At 39.9% G+C, this 21,607-nt stretch overlaps 1 protein-coding gene across 6 annotated transcripts in view; it reads left to right on the forward strand.

Annotated features, from left to right (window-relative positions):
* The window catches only part of ANKRD27 (ankyrin repeat domain 27), a 42,233-nt gene extending 22,697 nt beyond the window's left edge, over positions 1–19,536 (forward strand). The window contains exons 16-29 of one of the 6 annotated variants that reach the window (XM_088136071.1): positions 110–225; positions 2,920–3,012; positions 3,696–3,893; positions 4,768–4,827; positions 4,947–5,072; positions 7,072–7,116; positions 9,935–10,057; positions 11,423–11,620; positions 12,133–12,252; positions 13,413–13,574; positions 14,608–14,707; positions 15,479–15,560; positions 16,467–16,539; positions 19,209–19,536. In XM_088136071.1, coding sequence (XP_087992197.1) covers positions 110–225; positions 2,920–3,012; positions 3,696–3,893; positions 4,768–4,827; positions 4,947–5,072; positions 7,072–7,116; positions 9,935–10,057; positions 11,423–11,620; positions 12,133–12,252; positions 13,413–13,574; positions 14,608–14,707; positions 15,479–15,560; positions 16,467–16,539; positions 19,209–19,469 — 1,757 coding nt within the window. In that variant the 3' untranslated portion in view covers positions 19,470–19,536. Of the gene's footprint in view, positions 1–109; positions 226–2,919; positions 3,013–3,695; positions 3,894–4,767; positions 4,828–4,946; positions 5,073–7,071; positions 7,117–9,934; positions 10,058–11,422; positions 11,621–12,132; positions 12,253–13,412; positions 13,575–14,607; positions 14,708–15,478; positions 15,561–16,466; positions 16,540–19,208 lie in introns of those variants that run through there. The other 5 variants (XM_007430843.4, XR_015795272.1, XR_015795271.1 and 2 more) reach the window with 5 other exon arrangements.
* The last annotated feature ends 2,071 nt before the right edge of the window (positions 19,537–21,607 follow it).

Raw genomic sequence — 21,607 nt, forward strand, 5'->3', positions numbered from 1 at the left:
GAAAGTTATTATGTACTCAGAATTGACTCTGAAAATGCAACACGCTTTAAAAAAAACACTGTGAAATGCTATAATTTTGATGGTAATGAACAGGTTTCTTTTCCCACAGGGCAAGCCTCGTTAATTGATTTGCTAGTCTCCAAAGGCGCTGTTGTCAGTGCCACGGATTACCACGGATCAACACCACTTCATCTCGCCTGTCAGAAAGGATACCAGAATGTTACTGTAAGCTTCAGACAGTTTGTGAACCATGTTGCGCAATAGAATTTCTAATTCTAATTTTATTTTTAGACAGACACAGAGAACATTTAGGTGCTTTTCAGTCCTGGGTCACTTACTTCCTGAAAGCAAAATCTGGTCTTGGTTGCTTTAATAGTGGAATGATGGCTTTTCAGAATAGGTCCTAAAGGGTGTAAAACTTTCTCCAGGCTTGGCATCTTTGTCCAGATGATTGGATTTCCACTCCCAGAATTTTCAGCCATGGCCATGCTAAGTGGGGGATTCTGGGAATTGGAATTCCAGATATCTACGGAGCACCCAAGTCTGGGTGGGTGGGATATTTCTCTAATCTAGTCAGGTATGATCAAGTGTAAAACTTGCTAAAGAGCTGTATCTGTGTAATAGAAATCCAGGAGAGGCAACAGCACCTGATACATGGTCCCCAGACTTTATCCCCAATATTTTTTCTGAAATTCCTTTGAAAAATTTGCTTTCATCCAACTGAATCGGGACTGGGAGGAAAAAAAAATGAAGGACAATTTTGCCTCCTCAGCCCTGTTTATTAGTTTGTTTTAATTTATGAGATTTGCCCACAGCCCAAGACCTAACAGATTCAAGGCAGCTCCCAGGACTTACAAAATTGAATACAGCATAAAACTCAATGTTAGATTAAAACAGTAAATTCCAACATCTAATTCCCCTAATTAGGTACTGAAATTATTGAGCTACGATGTGTTTTACATCCCAAAGGGGAAAAACCAGTTTACCTGCTTCCAGAGGCCATGAGAGTGGGGGAGATCCTTGCATCAAGGGCAAGCTATTCCAAAGGAGGAGAGAACCCCCCCCCCATTGGCCCCCTCCCATTGTATGTTCTGATACGTGGGGACCCTTAGCAGGCGCCCCTTAGTTATTCAGGTAGGGCTAGCAGAAGCTATTGGGGAAGGTAGTCTCTGAGATACCTGGGCCCTAACTTTGTTCCATAATGATAGCCATATTGTGATCTTTCTTATTTAAGTGTGTATGGGTGCATATTATATAGCACTTTGTATTATATACTGTGTTTCCTCTTATGCCATCTGGGTCTGTGACTGACTGACTGACTGATTGATTGAATATGTATGTGTTTGGTGGAGATCCGCATGTACACCATCAACAGGGCCATTGGGGCATCCAATGAATGGGGTCAGCCCAAGAAGTTTGCATGGTTAATATAAAAAAACAGTTAAATAATAGAAGCCATGTACGATCCCTTTCATAGGGGATGATTCTGTGGTGTCTGGAGCCACCAGGTTAAGGTAGCCTTTGCCAACACTTAGCTTCTATTCCCTGTTCTTCCAGCCTGTCCTTCTAGAGCTGGTTGCCTCACTCTACCTAATGGAGATGTTGGCCCTGCGTGCGGAAAAAAAAATGCTTCTGACTGACGCTGGCCTTTAGCCCAGAGAGCTGATGCATTTAGCCTTGAGTTCTTCTGTGCTGTCTTCCCGTTGTCTTTTGTGAGGATTACAATAACATTTCCGTAAATAGCAAAACATGAATAAAACATTTTGCTTGATGAAGCTGCATCTTCCACCATTTTTGTTTTGTTTGTTTGTTCTGAAGCGGCTGGGGGGACAGGAGAAGGCAATTCAATGCTGTAAGATTTATATTCCATGGAAAGTGCTTCAGATGTTCCAAAAGTCATCCATTACCAAAATGTCCCCAGCCATCTCCCTTGGTGCCCACCACCAGGTTTCTTGACACCCTTAACTTAAAAAAAAAAGTTCTTTTAATAGAAGAAATAGAAAGCTGCTGTACTGCAGAGCAAAATACCAGCTTTTAGTATCATTTCTATTGACAGCAGTGTTTTTGGGCCTCCAGAGGTCCCACTGGGATGGTGAAGAGCATTGTAGAAGGACTGGTTCACTTAATAAATGGACGTCTCAGCGTTGATCATTTCCACCTTGGCAACCATTGGATAAATACATGAGTCAGCCATTTTGTGTGCGTGTCTCCTCAATGCTCAGAGAGGCAGCATAGAGGTACACCGCAGTTAGATTGGACCCTGGGAATTTTGACTTCAAATCATCATCATCACCCATAAAAGTCACTGTGAATTTTGCAGGAGTTGGTAGCTCTTGATGTGCTGCTTCATCTAGTGGTATTACGTTGACAAAAATAGAATGCAAGATTCTTTGGAAGTGGGATGCGGTTGGGGGTGTGAAAAATGGAAGGACGGTGTAAAAGGCAAGGGCCATACGTGAAACCAGTTACTGAAACTATTAGAAATAAGTGACAGGGTGGCTTGAAATGTCTTGTGTCAGTACTAAACGTTATTATTTAAGGCAACTTTCTGAAGTACAGCTACGCTGCTGAAGTCACATTTTGCCAGATAGAAAGGGTGTGTTAATGTAGCTGAAGGAAACTTTATTTTCTGTAGCTTTTCTTTGAAAAGCTAAGCTTCCTTGCATTGCCTTGTTACTGCAGTGTTTACCTGTGGGTAGAGAGGCCTGAGTAGTTTGGTGGTACCTCTGTATTGGTTGTTCAACAGTGCACAGTGAAATGCTTTCATGCTGGTTTGCAACTTGGTCCAAACAGGTAGCCAAAAGGGAAGTTGGGCATTAGCAATTTCATTTGGTTTCAGAAATGATAAGACCCTCAGGAGATACCAATCTCTTTTGACTTCTTCTCTGAATAACATTGGCTTTTCCTCTTTATTTTCAGCTCCTCTTGCTACATTATAAGTCCAGCACAGAAGCCCAAGATAATAATGGCAACACCGCACTTCATTTAGCCTGCGCTTATGGGCATGAAGATGTAAGTAGGTTGTCTAAAACAGCAGTTTTTGCAGGTGTCCTTCAGTTCTGTAATTGGTAAAATGTCACTGGGACCATAGCTTTCTTTTCTATCTCTTTTGAGGGGTAAGCAAATTCCAAATCTTTTAGCTTTTTTTTCAATCAAGTTTTCAGTTATTCTTGCAGGTACAAAACATAGACACTTACTCTTAATTGATTTATTTTATTTTTACACCACTCTTCCTCCCTATTTCCTATGTTCAAGACATCACTACTAACCAGGTTTCTTTTAAAAACATTAAAATACAATAGTGTTAGCATAAAATTGCAATAATTAAAGCATTCAATGGAAGAAACATTATAAAGCCTGGATAAAGAGATGAGTGTCTCCTGAATGTGGGTCTGCTGTCGTGGTGCTTTGTAGGTAACAATCTGGTAAAGGCCTTGAGAGCATGCTCAGAACGGTCGCCCTCCTTGCTTTTCTGTTATATGGAAGAATGTGTGAATTGTGCACATGGTGTGCTTAACCCTGTCGTGCATGTTGTCTGAGAAGAGATTTTTGTGTTCAAACACTCCTGGCATAGCAGAGTTAAGTCATTTTCTCTGGCTGGATAAAATGCAAAGCAGCAGTTTCCATCAGGTTGCATATAAGCAGTTGTTTTCATGCAAATGTCTTATCCCTGTTGTTCTGTTTTAACTTTCTAGTGTGTCAAGGCTCTGGTTTATTATGATGTCCATTCTTGCAAGTTAGACATTGGTAATGAAAAAGGAGACACGCCCCTCCACATAGCTGCCCGCTGGGGCTACCAAGGAATTATTGAAGTCCTCCTGCAGAATGGAGCTAGCCCAAGCATTCTGAACCGGATGAAAGAGACTCCTGTGCAATGCGCATTAAATTCAACGGTACTTTTTGGCTAACTACAGTATTCTAAGGATGCTTTTTAAGTTCTTTTGAAGCCAAGACATCCTGTGTATTTTCACTGTTTAATTACAGACAGGATAGAGCCAGGGCTTTAGCAATAACCCCAACAATAATTAACACCTCATTATCATTTCTATTTGGTTTTGACATAGGAATGTTGCTGGTTTGCCTCTGATACGTGCATGCAACGTGTATTTGTTTATGGGGGCCGTCGGCATTTATCAATTCTATCGCTCTCTCATTTTTAAAACCTATTCTGTTCTGATTTTTAAAGAGAACTTGATTTTAAAAAGGAGAAAGCTTTGCACAGCCACTTAAAAATAGCTTCTGACTGATAATGCAGAAAAAGGCCACAGCTGTGTTTTATTTATGTGTGTGTGTGTATGTGTGAGAGAGAAAGAGAGTGTGGGTGTGTACACACACACATGAGCTGCATGAGGAATATCTCCATCTTTGTGAAGCCACAAAAACCTACATGACAATAAAATACATTTGGCTAGCTTTCAAAGTGTCACGAAACTCTATGTTTTCAAATCAAATCTTTATTACCATCATAGACCAGCATAACTATGTTTTCTGTATATTATGGCTAAGCCATTATTTCTTTAACTGGAGCTCCTGAATCGACAGTTGGCTGGGTTTGCAGAAAACACTGAGTTCAAAACCATGGTTTACAAGCCACAATGGTTGAGTTCACACAATATGCTGGGGCATAAAAAAGCAGACTTTGTTATAACTTAGTACCATATATGAACTCAGTTCATTTCTTATTTGCTGGTAGCATATTTGATATCCAGTTGATTAATTTCTTGAGATCTGCACTTGCTTGTTCATTGAGTTTTAATTTATCTGCAGATTGTATCCTTGATGGAGCTGAACTTCCTCACTTTTGAAAAAGGACAGAGTGCTTCTCAGGTAATCTGAAAGTGCTGGTGGCAACTTTTAGCTTAAAGGTATCCTGCTGATCAGCCGTTATGTAAATGCAGGATGTAACCAACTCTTTCTCATTTTGCTTTCTTTGTGGGGGCCACTAGTCACCGGTCCGATCTTCTCCATGTTGTGAGGACACCATCAGCCAAATATCATCCACCTCCAGTTTATCTTCAGTAACACCAGTGGCAACAGTGACACCAGAAGAAACTAAAGCTAATTATAAAGAGGTAAGCTGGTGACACAGTGGGCATTTGGCAGGGCAATCCGAGTTCTAATATTACTCTTGCTTTCTCCCTCTTTCATAAGTAGCATCAGGGTCCATCCATTTGATTGGCAGATTCAGGAGACCAAGAAGGACCCATAAATTCCCCGTATGTGCAGCTTACTTGTACTCTTCAGATTGCAGTTCCTTGCTTGGTCTTTAAAAAGAAAGATCCAATCCTGTCTGAGGAAGAGTTTTAGGAAGGAGCTCCCATGTCAGGAAGGGAAAAAGAAGTTCCAGCCAGAATCCAGGACAATTATGTATCCCTCTTGGAACTGTGGTAGATAATTTCATTTCTCTTGGAATCAACAGGTGGGAAGGTATTAAAGAAAATAATCATCCCAGAATAGAATAAGAGCAAGGAAATGCAGGCTATGTAACAAACCATTAGTTTTTATAATACATCACGCAACTCTTACAAGTTACAAAAATCTTTAAAGATCATGATGAAATGTAGTTTAAAAATCTGTATTAGCCTTGACCTTGATGCATGTAAATTGTTTCAACTTCAGAATTTATTTGAACGCACCCCAATTTGACAGTCTTTATGCCACTAGGAAAATCTGTGTTGTGCAAACTTTTTGAGCCAAAAACCAAATTTAGCCTTTGAATGACATGCTGGGTTTTTTTTAATATATATATTTTATTAAAGAATTTTTAGATGAATAAAAGTAACATGAAAAAATATAAAGCAGAAAATTAAGATAAAAGATAAGAGTGCAGGAAAGAAAAATGAAAAAAGAAAAAGATATTAGGAAAAAGAAGCAGCTTCAAAAGCTAAATTGGAATATATTGAAAATTAAATTAATGACATACAGTTAATACAATTACTCCCCACATAGTTAATTATTCTTTTCTTTTGATATATAAAAAATAATTTGATGGCTGTTTTTGGAGGCATTCTGGAGGCTTCATCTAAATTTTTGGGATCCAAAAATTATGTGTTCTTGATGTAAACTATATATTGGTGATAAACTGTTCCTGACAGTGAAATGGAGCTTGCAGGGCTGTAGGCATTTGGGAAGGAACCATCACTCAGCAAGAGAGACTGTTCAGTTTTGAAACTTGACCCTAAGTGTGATTTCCTATAACTGGATATCATGAGAACAAATATAATATTTTAACACATGGAAGGGTTCTTTAATTTGCTTATTGTCAGCCAAGTTTATTTATAGCTTCCCACTAAAAACTCTAAGCAGTTAACACTTTAAAAACAGAACAGAAACATTCACTTAAAACAGTATAAAATGCCATATTTAATTTAAAAAGTGCATTAAAGAAGGAAGACAGAAATAGAGACATAGCACAGATTTATACAGGGAAGGGGTAGAGGAAGCATCTCACAAATTTCAGGAGGAAGAGCATTCCAGAACAAAGGGGTGGCTACTAAGAAGGCTGCTTGCATGATACTTAATGTATGGTTCAGGCACAATCTTAGCTGTCAACTAGATCTGTAACAGTGAAGGAGGTCTGTCAGACATCCTGGTCTCTAGATTTTAGGGTCCTTTTATGTCAAGCCAAACCTTCAGCCTGGTTTGGTATACAGGTGGTCCCCAGTTCCATTCCCAAGGTCTGTCCTTAAGTCAAATGTGTATGTAAGCCAGAACAGTATTATTGTCTAATACTGTATAAGTAGTATTGTGTAACGAACTCGAACCATTGTGTATTTAACTCGAATCATTGTGAATTTAACTCAAATTTTGCTACAGTAGGCTCTGTTCTTTACTGGGTCATCTGTAAACTGGCCGTTCTTAACCCAAGGACTACCTGTATAACTGGAAGCCATTGTAATTGCTTCAGCAACCATCTAACACGTTCATGGTCACTGCCCCATTCTGCACGTGCTGTAGCTTCTGGACTTGTCATAAGGACAGAACCCCATTTTGCAATGCTGTATATCAATTCTGTAGTAGATGGCAATTCAGCTAAAATGCTTTCTCTTTCTGGTGTTGTTTATTCTGTAGGTGGACAAACTTTTAAGAGCAGTTGCTGATGGAGACTTGGAGATGGTAAGAAGAGCTCACTGGATTCACGAGATTGTAGATGTTTATGGGCACATACATTGATGATGGTGCTAAGTAGAGTTTCCCACCTATAAGCCAGAAGTTCTTAAAGATAATCAAGTAGAAATAGATCATCATTTGCATAATGGGAATGGCCAGGATTGTACTCTCACTTTTTTTGCTGGCCAGGCTGGAAAATATCTCCCAGTTCCAGTTGCTCACCATCCTGGATAGTAGGAACAGCTAAATGTTTGGGGGTGATCCTGAGGTTTTCAGACACCATTAGAAAATCTAAGCTGATTACAAAAGCATCCAAATAAGGGCCAAAAAATGTTCAGGGGGTGTGAGTTGCTTCATCATCTTTTCCATGGGGAAGGAGGACAATACGAAGACCTTGCAAGAAGACATGTCCAGCTGAAAGCCTGAGCAGTAGTATGACAACTTACAGTTGAAGTCCCACTTACGTTATGCATTATGTATGTATGGAGTTTGACTATATAGCTTAATTTGTGCCATTCTTAAAAAATGCCATTCCTGGTTGATGCAATGTTCTTGGCTTGAATTTTGATAATCCTGTCTAGGAGCATTATTTTTCACAAGAAAAGTAGTTCTGAATGAAAACAGGCTTTGTTGCATCATTGTTCTATAATAACAGTATCAGCTCTGTACAAGAAGTAATGGAAGACCTAATGATCCTAACAGAGCCCTATTTACACACACACACACACACACACACACACACACACACTCTTTAGGTAAAAAGCAATGGAGGGTGTTTAGCTTTTCAAAATCTTCCTTTCTATAGAGCAATATTAACTTGGCGGTTCCCATCCTATAATTTGCATTATTTACTGTCTCCAGGGATGACAGAGAAATTGCCATAGCAATTTTACTCTCTTCTTTGGAAGCCTTTTACAGTTGTGACACTCTTCAGCAAGGCAAATGATACTATTTGTATTTTTGATGTATGTAGGGTTTCAAAAATGTTAATGCAAAAGATGATAAAATCTTGTGCCCCAATTGAGACATAATGCTGGTCAGTTTGCTAAGTTATTCATGCATCAGATAACTCTGTTTGCTTTTCACTGATTGTGTTATGCAAATCTGGCCAATTTAGCTTATTCAGTAAACCATGGTTGGGCATTATGTGTGATCTTCCCTCTGCCGGGATCGGAAACTGAGACCCTAAATATGGCATGAATCCAGGGATTGTGCGAATTGTGGATTAGCAATAGCAGTAAGAGCTTTTGCTGCTCTGCCAGGAATTCCTGTATCTCAAGAGAAGGGCTAAGTAGATAAAGAGCTGTCCTAAGATGTTTTGCTATCTAAGGTGAAGGCCAAGATGATGCCACCACTCTGTCCCACATTCAAAACTACTCTGGACAGCTCCCACATTTTCCATTTTTTCCCCTGTAATAACTTTTCTGTGCAAGATGGCAGACAATGGCTGGGTTCATATTGTCTGCTTAGTTACTGAATTAACCAAACTGGTTAATCATTGAGTTCACACAAGGTGCTCAATCATGCAAAATCTAACCACAGATAACCCCGAGTTTAATATAGTAGGAGAATGTACCCACTGGGACTTGAAGATTAAGCGTTTTGTCGAAAGCTAGCCAAGTTGTCATACAAACCAATTGCACATAACAGCTTTGCCTGAAAGCACCCGCTGGCTTCACTTCTAGGTTTCGTTGTGAGAAACGAACAGAGCCAGTGAGCTATGGGAGCTAAAGAGTGTATATTTAGAGTTACAGTTCTTACACATTACCTCAATTTACACCTTAGTCTAAGCGTGATTGGGTTGGGTTGGCTTCACAATTATATGAACACAGCCATTGTGTTTTCTCAGCAATCATTTATGATGTAGCCATATAGCAAACTGTGATGTAGACGCGAGACACGGCTTTGGAAGATGATGTTGACTGGACCTAAAAGAGGAGGCACACAAATAGGCAATGTTACTTAAGGTACCAAGAAGGTGGATTCCTAAGGAGAGAGGAAGGCCACCTGCTCCAAGAGAATCCCTCCTCTAGATCTAGAGCCAGCACTACAGTCTCTAAACAGCAGTGCTTGTAAAAAGGCTTTCCCCACGTACAAAGCTTGAAACCAAGAATTTCCCTATGCTTCCCTCATCTCTGGCTGGGGGAGCAAAGCCCTGTTTTTGCAAGCAAACTGTATTTCTTCTAGATAAAAATCAGCATTCTGGCCTCAAACATGAAGTATATTGAAAAGATAACTGAAATAGCAGCAAGGAAAGACATTGGCCTATTCTGGTGCAAAGCTTTCTGGTTTTTAATCTCCAGCAATCCCGGCTAAAAGGATTTGAGCAGAGGGGAACATCAAAGTCTAGATTAAGAGGGGATGTCTTTTCTAATGTATATCACATCTCCTTAGCAAATTCATCTTGGCAGCGAGAACATTTAACTGTTCTTTCATTTGCCTCGTAGGAAATGAAATGTCACGAGGGTGCCACGTTATGTCTTCTGGCACGTCTCATTTAATTTGCCCATTTCTGAGAAAATACTAGACAGCTGTTCTGTTCTTGCTGAAGTGGCGTGATTACCCCTGGGCTGAAGAACGTCAGACCTGTGGAGTGATAAGATTTCAAAATGCCTCCGTATGCCCAGGTGGGAAAAATCCTTTCACACAGAAAACTACATTTCCAGAGGCAGAATGTTTTAGTTTAGGCTTTTTCTGATAGGCTAGTTTTTAATGTGCTGTGAGACTCCTTACGAAGGGGTGCAGAGCAGATAAAGATGGATCCCTGTAATGAATGAGACCTGAACGAACAACAGCTTTTCCCCACCCTCTGCATTTATTACAGGTGCGTTATCTCTTGGAATGGGTGGAAGATGATCTGGAAGATCCCAAAGAAGCCAGCAGTATGGGGACCCCAGAATTATGTCATCCTTTGTGTCAGTGTTCTAGATGTAGTCCAGTGCAAAAGGTTGGTGGTTGCTCCTATTGGGTTGGCACATACGTGGCTTGTGAGAAGTCTGTGATTAATCGTACTTGCCTTCTAAAGATGCTCCCATGAGCTGCTGGGAAAAAGCTGCTTTCCTTACCAGTTGGGCTGTTGTAAGGACTGAGCAGCTGATAGAGGGGAGTTCATTCTGCTGCTAAGAAGAGGAGTAGAAGGTTTTCCAAAGGATGGACTCAGCTGTCTCTTCTACAGCTTTTTCTGGCGTTTTCTCATCCTCTGCTTCAGGGAGGTTTTGTACCTGTGCAAGTAAGCTGAGATCTTCGTTTCCCATCAGTCTTGTGTCTTTCCTGTCATCTCTCATTTTTTCCTCTGGTAATTGAGATTGCCATTTTTAATTTATAAGTTTGTAGTTCAAGGGCCTCTTACTTTGAGTTTTGGGGTGCAGCTGAATAAATGTGCAAAAGTAATAGGACTACAAATGATACATTTTGTTTATCAAATTTATACCTGCCAGACTTGGTGTTTACAGTGCTAAGGAGCATAAAAGCTAAGAGCAGTCCAATTGGAACACAGAAACCTATACAAATATGAAAGTAAATGTCGAGAGAGGCTCCTGTCACTCACACTAGGCCGGCCAGAACAACTCAGTTTACAATAATTTGCAGGGAGACAGCTTCATTTCTAAGGAAAGGCTGTTCTATAATATAGGTGTGGCACAAAAGAGCTGCACTTTCAAGCCTCCGTGTGGTGGAATTTGTTGAAATGGAGGATCACTGGCAGGTTCTCCTGGGATGCTTAGATGAGGGTGGTTGATTACAGCTGGAGGTGGCAGTCTTGAGTAAAACTTCAGTTTCTATTCATTTGAACCCAGTGCAAGTATAACTCGTATAGTGTATGGGTATCATGTTGGACTTGGATCAGGGAGCTCCCAGGTGCAAGTTCAAAACTTCTGGAGGTCACCAGATTGGGAAAATTGGTTTGAATTTTAGATAAAGGTTTGGGTTTTTTTTAAGAGAGGATCAGACTGACTAGCTTTTTGGCTTCCTTCCAAGGCTTTCTTTTTGTAAATGATATCAGCTTGCCCAAGGTATCTCATGGTGAAGAAGATTTGAAGTCCAGGTTCAAGTCCAGATTCCTAATTCTTTCCTTTTGTAGCTGCTTTGCAAAACAGATGGGGTTGTTTAAATCTGTTTTAATGATCACAACCAATATGGTTTCATGTCAGTGCATTTTGCATTGGCTCAGCTCACAATAACACATTGAAACTGTGAAATGAAACATGGTGTGTTTTGTGATTGTTTCTGTATTGTATTGATCTCAGCTTGGGTGGGGGTCATGCAGAAATGCTGGGCTGATGTCCTGTGCATTTGTTTTTATTTCTCCCAACAGAAGTTCTTCAGGCTTCCCTCGAATGGCCTTGGAGTGAATTCTACAAATCAAACTGGCTTGATGTCACTGCATGTCGCTGCTCTACATGGCCATGTGGACCTGGTAGCCCTCTTACTGAAACATGGAGCAAACATTGCAGCCAAAGATGTGAACCAAGCAGGAGCTCTCCACCTTGCCTGCCAGAATGGCCACTTTCAGGTGAGCCCCTGAGCTGAGATGAGACAGCTAGGGAGCGCATGAATGAATACATTGGCCTCCAGGCAAACTGTGGCGCCAGCTGTATTCTTGCTGATAATAATTAAAGCACAACCCAGAGTTCTCAGTTGAGGCACAAATGACCAGGTTCAAATTATCCTATTTTGGACACCTTATTGCAAAGATCTAGCTCTCCAGAAAAGGCTCTGATGCTGGGAAAGGGTGGAAGGAAAGAGAAGAGGATGACCACAGCAAGGTGGATGGACTCAGTTACAGTAGTGATGGGGGCACCATTAGAAGAGCTGAAAGACTAGGTTAGGGGCAGATTGTCATGGAGAAAATCTTATCTATGTGGTCACTAGGAGTGAACACCAACTTGATGGCACATAATCAAAATCAATAATTAAAGCAGCAGATTTCAAACTTTTTTTCCGTAGAGCGTGGAAATGAAAAGTTTTTGTTCTGCTCGTTTTGTGTTGAAACTGAAATAGTCATAATACCCTTTTTTTCAACAGGTAGTGAAATGTCTGATAGAGTGGGGTGCTAAGCAAAACAAAAAGGACATTTATGGAAATACTCCCTTAATGTATGCTTGCTTGAATGGCTATCAGGACATAGCAGCCTTTTTATTACAGGTGAGGGATTGTTATTAAATATTTTCCCCCCGTTTTTAATTTTTTTTGTATTTGGTAATCGTGAATCAGTTACTCCTTTTTTATAAGTGCAAGGACTGAGATTGAAAACATTTGTTTTCATGTTTGCAGAAACTTATTTCTCACATTTGAAAGTCAGAGATACGTGGTTTGTTTAAAATTGTGTGCATCTCTTTCCAATTGTTTTGTGATGGTGAGGAAGGGGGAAGGGACAAGGGAGTTGATATAGTTATAAACTTCCCATTACATCTGAACCAGGCTATAGTTTGTAGTTTGTCAATGAAAAGGACCCTAGGGTAGGGTGATCTACAGTTTATTAGTTCAGCTATGCAACTGATAGCAGGAGATGAACATTCTGCTATATCAGGAATGGGATATTATTAGTGATGCTTGTGATAATGAATACAGTAATTGAATAACAATTGTTATTAATGGTATTATTATAAGATGTGAAATAAAGTCCTGGCCCAGAGGTTTGGAGTAGAAATGTAGAAGACGTAAGGGAAAAATGGACAAAGGGGACAGAAAATGAGAAGAGGAAACTCAAGAGTCTTTATAATCTCCCTGTTAATTGGTTATTTTAAAATATATATATTTTACATTACTGGCATTATGGATGCTGCTATATGGCTAAAGTATACAGGCTGACTTTTTCTCACTTCATCTTACAAGAGTGTCTTGAAGAGAAGGGACAGAAACGTGCATGTCATCTCTTAAAACCTTGGAGGAAATGTGTGAAATAAAAGGATTGGAGAGAAACTCCAGTTTAGCTGTTGAGCTCATGGTAGTCATACAGAAAAAGATCAGTTCCTGCATTCCTAGTTGAAAAGATAAGATAGCACACATAGGAAAAGTCTTTTCCTCAGACTTTAATAAAAATCTGCTATAGAAACATTTTAGGAGATATTCTAAAAAGAGTGGGAACTCAATGCTTAAAACTCTTGAATACTCTTACCAAGGAAGTCTTATGTATTTCCTTTGAATTTCTTGTTGCAGAAGCCTCACAGATTAACCTATATTGCCCACTAATGAATCAGTTGAAATTTGAAGGCTCTGATAATCAAAGTTGGCAAGCATGGCTTGTAAAAGAAGTCTGTTTCCTCCTTTCCATGTATATTACCTTTCCATTTTTGCTTTTCCAGCATGGAGCCTCAGTTAACCTTTCCAATAACCAAGGCAACACACCTCTTCACAAAGCGGTGATAGGAAATTACAAAGCTTTGGTTCAGTTGCTGCTGCAGTATGGCGCATCGGTCCACCTTAGGAACAACAGGCAGTGCACCCCCCTTGACTATGCTGAGCCTGTAAGTGGCGCATGAAGCCTCAGAATCATCATGTATGCCTAGAAATGCTTAAGTTTTCATAGGGCTAACAATATACCTCCCAGCCTTAACATGACCATAGCAACCAGGCATGAGTTGGTTGATAGAACCCATACAGGTGGTCCTCTCTTAACGACCATTTGTTCAGTGACCGCTCAAACTTACCACAGCACTGAATGAGTGGTACTTACAACTGGTCCTCAAAGTTCTGGCTGTCGCAGCACCCCCGCAGTCACATGATTGCAGTCCGGGTGCTTGGCAACCAGCCCAGATTTCTGACCATTGCAGCATCCCGTGGTCATGTGATTGCAATTTGTGACCCTCCCTGATGGCTTTCCACAAAATCAATGGGGAAGCCAGCAGGAAGTCAGAAGTTGCAGTAAAGTGAGGTCCTTGTTTAATAACCTGTGGTGATTCGCTTAACAACAATAACTGGGGACTGTTGGAACTGCTGTTGCTAAGTGGTGTAGTCACATGATATTGTGCTTTACAACCTCATCACTTGACAATGGAAATTCCAATCCCAGTTACAATAGTTAAGTGAGGACTATCTGTGAAAACAAAAATGTCCTACTCCAAGTCAGGTCATTGCTTCATCGAGCTCATGATTGCTTAGAATGACTAGGTTGCACTTCATGCTCAAGTCATGTCTTTACTTACGTATGATCCATGGCAGTGAATTTTTTAAACCATTGTTGATAAATATGTCCTTCAAAGCCAATCCATTGTGGTCTACTCAGTAAACCGTGAACCACCAGTTCATAACATAAGCCAGGTCTGCTTGGAGATGTTGAGCACTGAACCCAGGGCCTCTTGCCCGCAATACAGTCTTTGTCCACTCAATGCAGTCTTTTCCTCTTCTGCACTGTATCAGATTTAGAAGTGGGATAATAGGTTCTAAATTAATCTCAAGCTGCTATAGTTAGGTGACATATGCAACATCAGTGGGATTCAGTAATCATTTTAATAAGCCCAAATCCTCCCATTTATCCTTTCTCTTCCACCCTGTTTAAAGAATTCAGGGCTCCTCAAGCTTCTTCAGGCTGCAGTATCCGCCGAGGAGGGAGAACAGATACTCTGCAAAGCTCACATGACCCGGAAGATCAGGAAAAAAAGTGAGTGCTCCACTGTGACTAGTGAAAGCTTACTAAGAATAAGATAGTCCTACAAAGGAGCAAGAACACAGGAACATTCTTTGATTGCTGAACCAAAAAAAAGAAAAAAGGATCTTATGTCTTTGCTAGTATGTTTCTTTCTGTGTGTGCAAGAGAAGGACGGCTAGTGGTCAGATTTCTCACTGAGTATTGCTGGAGTTTTTACAAACGTAGCAGTGAGAAAGTTTCAAGCCTCTCCAGGCAGTCCTCATTTAGCAACTGACCTATTTAGTGACCAGAGGGATGAAAAAGCAACTTTGTGACCAGCCCTAACATTTACAACCTCTGTAGATCTATAAAGCAGAGGAAAGCTGAAGTAAGATCATAAGCAGAGTCGCAATTTTACTTAGTAACCACTTCACTTAATGACCAAGTTACCAGTCCTAATTGTGGTCACTAAATGAGGACTAGCTATACTTTGTTTTCTACATGCAGTGAAAGTTTTATTATTGTAAAGTGAGCATCCAAATGTATCCTGCACTTGCTGCCTAAAAATGTATACTCTGTTCCATGTCTCATTCTGCCTGATGCATTGATCCAGCCGTAATTGAATTCATTCCATATTATAAGGTGCATTAATACCATGAAGTTGAACTTACTCAGGCCTCTCCAGCTTTGGTGACTTGTCAAAAAAGCAGATTAAACTGGCTGTTCTTCATCTTAACAGAGGATTGCCTAGCCAAGTTCTAAAGATACTGCCAATTTCACAGATTTTGTACCTTAAATCTGCAGTCAGTTTTAAGACTCCTGAGACAGCGGATGATCTTGTTGCCCGACATCTTCAACTACTCAAGTCAATCCACCAATTTAACAAGTAGGCTTCAATTTTTTTGTGAAGTATTTAAAATGCTAATTCTAAAAGCTGTTGTCAAGCAAATGAGAACAGCTGACATTGTCTCAGGTGTTGGAAGTTTAATAAGGACTGGATCTCTTGATGGTCTTCACTCAATTATGGGGGCATGTTTAAGGCATATCAGTTATTAACTTTTGTGCAAATTAATTGACATTATCGATGTTCTTATATAGACTGTACTAGAAATGAGTGGACTGTTTTAGGACCCTATGCTGGGTGCCTGCGCATTTCAAGATTACTGAACTTAACCCAGAAGGAAGATAATTTTGAATTTGAGATGATCCATCCAAATCAGGAGAGGATGCATAGAAGAAAAATATATAAACTCAAAAGTCATGTGCAATGTTAGCTTCCTTACCTTGTTAACCTAGGATTGCCAAAACCTGCTGAAAATAAGTTTTGGAGATTTCCCCTTCTCCAGAAAATGTGTATGTGACACATTTGCGTGTGCATACATGTATGATTATATATGCACCCATCAGAAGCCACATACCAAAAAGGACAGGGCTGGGACAAAAAGAAAAACACCTAAATGAATTAATAACATTAAAATTAATTGCCTGTAAAATGCATCACAGAAACGCCTCTTACATATAATGATTGGCAAGTTAGCTACCTTTAATTTAAACAGTTGGAGGAATGGCTTATAGTCCAGAGGATACCTTTAAATGGTTTGGTTCAGAGCTTTGAATTTACAGACTTCAAATGACATGTCCCAGCATTTATTTCCAAGGAAGACCAAGCATCAGAAATGAAAACAACAGTCCTCTTTCAGCTGTAATATTGCCACCTGGTGGATGGCCTGAGGAAGCACGTGGGGGATCCTGAAGCATGGAGTGACTTAATTTTCATCTTGTGTTCTCTTAGATCAAGAGACTTGCGCAAAGCAGTAACGGAAGATAAAAGCCTGCCTAACTTTGATGAAGAATTATTGCATCAGGTAGGTATAATGGTTGGGTATTAATGCAATGTTGTTTATTTCTTAAAACGCAAATAAATTCTGCATGAGATGAAACTTTTAGCTAATTTTTTATAGAATAGAAAATGAACATTTGGGGCACTAGGCAGGTGGAGAGGAAAGGAAGGAAGTTGTGTAGGTAAGGCAGAGGCCTGTGTGGCTGCCAAGACCTAAAGCTAGATTTGCCAATTTTTGCTGCAAAGAAAATGAGAAAGGAAGAGTGGCTAATGTTAGCAGTGAAGATTTAATTCTCTTTCAGTGTAAAATTTTAAATTTAGCCTTGCAAAATCTTAACAAGGCATTCTGCTACAGTGGTACCTCTACTTACGAACTTAATCCGTTCTGTGACTCTGATTGCAAGTTGAGTTGGTCGCAAGTCGAAGTAAATTTTACCATAAGGTTCAATGTAATTACCGTTAATCCGTTCCGGCGTCCACGGACCATGCGTCAAGGGCGGAAAAACGGCCGCTGACCATGCGGCAGGGTGGAAAAATGGCCGCGGACCACGCGGAACGGGTGGAAAATGGCCGCGGACCACGTGGAACGGGTGGAAAAATGGCTGCGGACGTGGAACGGGCGGAAAATGGCCGCGGACCACGTGCCAGGGTGGAAAAACGGCCGCGGACCACGTGGCACGGGCGGAAAAATGGCAGCGGACCACGTGGCACGGGCGGAAAAATGGCCGCGGACCACGTGGAACGGGCAGAAAAATGGCTGCGGACCATGTGGAATGGGCGGAAAATGGCCGCGGACCATGTGGAACGGGCAGAAAAATGGCCGCGGACCACGTGGAATGGGCGGAAAATGGCCGTGGATCTGGTTCGTAAGTCGAGGTGAGTTCGTAAGTAGAGGTAAATTTTTGGGGCCGGAGCTGGTCGTATCTCGAAAAATTCGTAAGTAGGGGCGTTCATAAGTAGAGGCACCACTGTACTTATAAACTTGAAATGGCATCTGCTGGCATTTATTTCCAAGGAAAGAGAATTTATTTCTAAAGAAATGAAGACAAGCTGAGCCTATTTCAGTTGAAATATTGCTGCCTGGTAGAGAATTTGGAGGTGTTCATTTTGTTCTGGATTCTAGTGACTGTTCTTATGTAATAAATAGAATGTATGATTGTAAAGGAAGATAATTCAAATCTAGTTTACTGGGGAATAGACCAGATAACCTGGAGCTTCATCACACACACTCAGCTAAGCCTAACTCACAATCTACAGAAAATCCTGACTTAATGGCCACAATAGGGACTGGAAAATTGGTTGTTAAGCAGGATGGTCATTAAGTGAGTCATGTGACGGACCTGGTTTTACAATGGTCATTAAGCAGATCACATGGTTATTGAACAAATTCAACTTCTCCAATGGATGGTTTTTGCTGGAATTCACTTAATAACGTGATTTGCTTAATGACCATAGTAAAAAAGCCATAAATCACGATCACGTGATGGCAAGGGTGGTAGTATGACAGGTTGCAACAGTCATAAGTGCAAGTACAGGTGGTAAAACACTTTTTCCGAGGCAGTCGTAACTTTGAACTGTTGTTAAATGAGGACCTATATTAGGAAGTTAAAATGAGTTACATTCCATCTTAAGCTTCTTGGGTATAATAGTAGGAGATAGCTAGAATACCTTTGCTATACACGGTCAAGTCCTTACTCTGAAGTGTGTAATATTTTAAATGATTGCTCATCTGCACTTTAAAAAGACATATTCCTCTGGAATCCTGTTAAGATGAAGACAAAAAAGGTAGAATTATGGAAATAATTCTTATGAGGAAAGGTTGAAGGCAAGGTAACCTTTCAAAAATAACCGAATGGAAGGGCTGAGGCTGGCAAGGTGGGCAGGAACCACTGGTTCCCAGGCTGGAGAAGACTGTTGCATAAGTGTGCCTCAGCCATCCAAGGTCACCAAATACCTGTTAATTTGGAAAAGTAGAAGAAAGAAAATCAGAGTTTAAACCTGAAACATATATAAAGGCCCTGAATTCTCTGCACTGGGCAATCAGCTGTGTGTTAAAGCTTCATTCTTATCTGTGATAGACTCTGAAGTAGCTAAATCGCATCTGAGTGATCTGTCAAGTTGGAGAGCCGAATTAAACTCTTGCTGAAATGACTGTGTGTCTAGTGATCTGTGATGTACTGCTGAGCATGAGTGTAAAATCAGATTCTAAGATGCTGCCAGGATTCTGTCACCCAAAGCAACAGTAGATTTCATGGAATCAAGGCATAGAGGATCAATTTTTACTGAAATTAGGAGAAAGATGTGAATGATAAGGAGTTATTTAAGTAGCCCTCCATAGAAATCATCCAGAAAGGCTGGATGGCTATCTTTTTGAAATGCCTTTCTTGATTCCATGATAAGGATTGCATGACCTACACAGTACTCTCCAGCTTGGGATTATAAATGTATCTGATTAGGGCATGCACTTATTTCAAGCTTGGAACAAAGTGTGACACTTTTCAAAGATTTTAGCAGTACAAAACAATAGAAATTTGGAACAAGGCTCCTGGAGGAAAGGTGGGTCGGAAATCTATGAAACAAATATAAATGTGGGCTTTTGGGGGGCATGGAACAGTCAGAATGGCTCTTCTTTTTAGATTCTTTGCACTTCTGCAAGATAAACACTACCATCCTTTTTTCCCCTTCCTCTCTAAGCTAGCTATCAAGAACTTTGATAAGAACAAACAGAATCCAGTGGATGTGCTAGAGCAAATCCAAACTCATAATCTTGATGCCAACAGTGGATCTGTAACAGCTGAAGATGAGGTTGATGCAGAGAGAGCACCTCTTAGAAATAAACAAATACATCAGAGTCACACTGTTAGTGTGGCACTTTCAACAACAGATATCAGTGACTTCTGCAGTTTATCCAAAGATCCAAGTGCTGCTTCCACTGATAGCTGTCCTGAGGATTGATGCTCTAAAAAAGATGAACAAGGAAGTCTTACATAAGAAACACAAGATTCAGGAGGAGTCGTTTTCTCATTCAACGTTAAAGAAGCTACTTGGGATCAAGGTTTTCAAAATTATAATGGACATTCAGCAGGAAGCCAAGCCTCCTCCTCTTACTTGGCATGGAGTTTGCACTTCTGGAGACTGACATTCCCGTTTATTTTTGAATAAATCATTAAAATCCCCTACAACAGATCTATATTAAAAAAAAAAAACACCTAGATATATATATTGAGATGTCAGATCTATATTCCATAGTATTGCACTCTCTAATCAATTTTAGTAATAATAGGTATGTGAGAGCAAAACTCTTTTTAATGGCTTTTCCAAGGACTGTTCTATTTTATTCTGAAAAGGCAGAGGTTTTAGTTGAACTGCTAATTTATGCTGATCGATGGAATGCCTCCAGTACTCCCAACAGTATGAGATGTGTTTAAAAGTTAAAGAGGCAAAATTGCATAGCTCATTTAGTGCTCACTGAATTTATTGCAATGGAGGTCGTACACTGATAACCATGTTGGAATAGGGAAATTAGAGTAATGGCCTTTAACAAAGGGTACATTGTATCATGCAGAAGAGAGTAGAAGCCTATTAAAAGAATTCCCCCTACATGAGCAGAGTTGAAACTTATATTCAGAACATGTTTGTATTACAGTATATGGAACACCCACACAACTCAGCAGCCCAGCCCCATTTGCTATTTTAAATTATATACTTGTGGCACAAAAAAACAGACCTTTCAGTGAGCCTAGTTAAGCAGAGCACATCGGTTTTAAGTTGCAATTTTTGAGAAGCAGCTTCCTTGCCCTTACTTTCAAAGGCATTTCCAATTAGTCTGTTGTGCACTTTTAGAAATGGAATGTCAACTTTAGGTGAACATTCAAGTCAATTATGGTGAATAGCGCAATAATTTTGGTCATTTCATATTTTGCGTTTATGTAATATTTGTATACAAAATTGTGTGCTTTTTAAATTGGTTTAATATGTTTAATAACTTGTTTTAAGTAGTAAGGTTGTCTTAGGATTTCTCTGTATAGTACATTAATATAAGGTTTAAAAATTGAGCTTTAGAGCTTGCTGCTGAAGAGGTCTATTTTTCTACTAAGCGATTCACCTAATTTTCTTATGTGCCTTGGACTTGTGCCAAATGATGTAAACTAAAGTAGTAAAATTAACAGTTCTGTGTTCTTAATGTACGGCTCTTTAATTTAAGTCATGATTTGAAACTTAATCTGTGAGTGTCAAAGCAGTTTCCTAAAATGTTCAAAGCTGTCGCTGATACCCGTATTTCTGGAACACAAGGCATGTCTTGAGGAACAACGTGATATCTGAATGCAGGATGAAACCTCCACCTGCTTGGTGATCCCTGGGTTCCAGTACATGGCTGGCTTTACACAATATAGTTTAATGCGTTATGTCAACCCAACTGTAATGGCTTATTCAAGAAACAAATTATGTCTTGGCACAATCTGTGAACACAACTTCTGTGGTCCTCAAAACTCTATGGAAAACTGCACATTTATGGCCACCATCCTAAACAGATACAGGGCAAGACTTCCAATGTTGTACAGAATGTAGGTAAGAAGAAATACTTTTTGTGGAATAGGAATAGACAAATAATTGCCCATAGTTAACTTTGCTTAATGGAAAGATTTTAATACATTTCAAAGCTCTATATATTTAACCCATACAAGTCAGAAAAATAACTTGTCTTTTAACGTTCTGACTTACATAGGATAGGTGGATTGTATGCCATGGATCAAACATTCATATTCTGTAACAAAAAGGCACAACATGTATTTACAATGGCATTGTGCATGTAAGATGGTCTTGGGATCTGAGCAGCTGCCTTACAACTCTGAAATTGGGAAATAGCTTGGGTAGAAATGAACATGTTTATGTAGTGGTGGGTTACACCAAGACAAAATACAGAAACCATTCTTCAGTTGATCTTCGTGTACATTAAAATCTCCTTTTAAAAAGACCTTTAAAATTAACTTTGGCTAAATTATGCCCCAAAGTTGAAGCATTTACGAACCTGCTTCTGTATAAAAACAACATAGTGGAAGATGATTTTTCCCAAGCAGACTTTAATTACATTT

The sequence above is a fragment of the Python bivittatus genome, unplaced genomic scaffold (genome assembly GCF_059951505.1).
Source record: "Python bivittatus isolate LINGU-HERP-01145 unplaced genomic scaffold, Pbiv_v1 ctg000190_np1212, whole genome shotgun sequence".
Lineage (NCBI taxonomy): Eukaryota > Metazoa > Chordata > Lepidosauria > Squamata > Pythonidae > Python > Python bivittatus.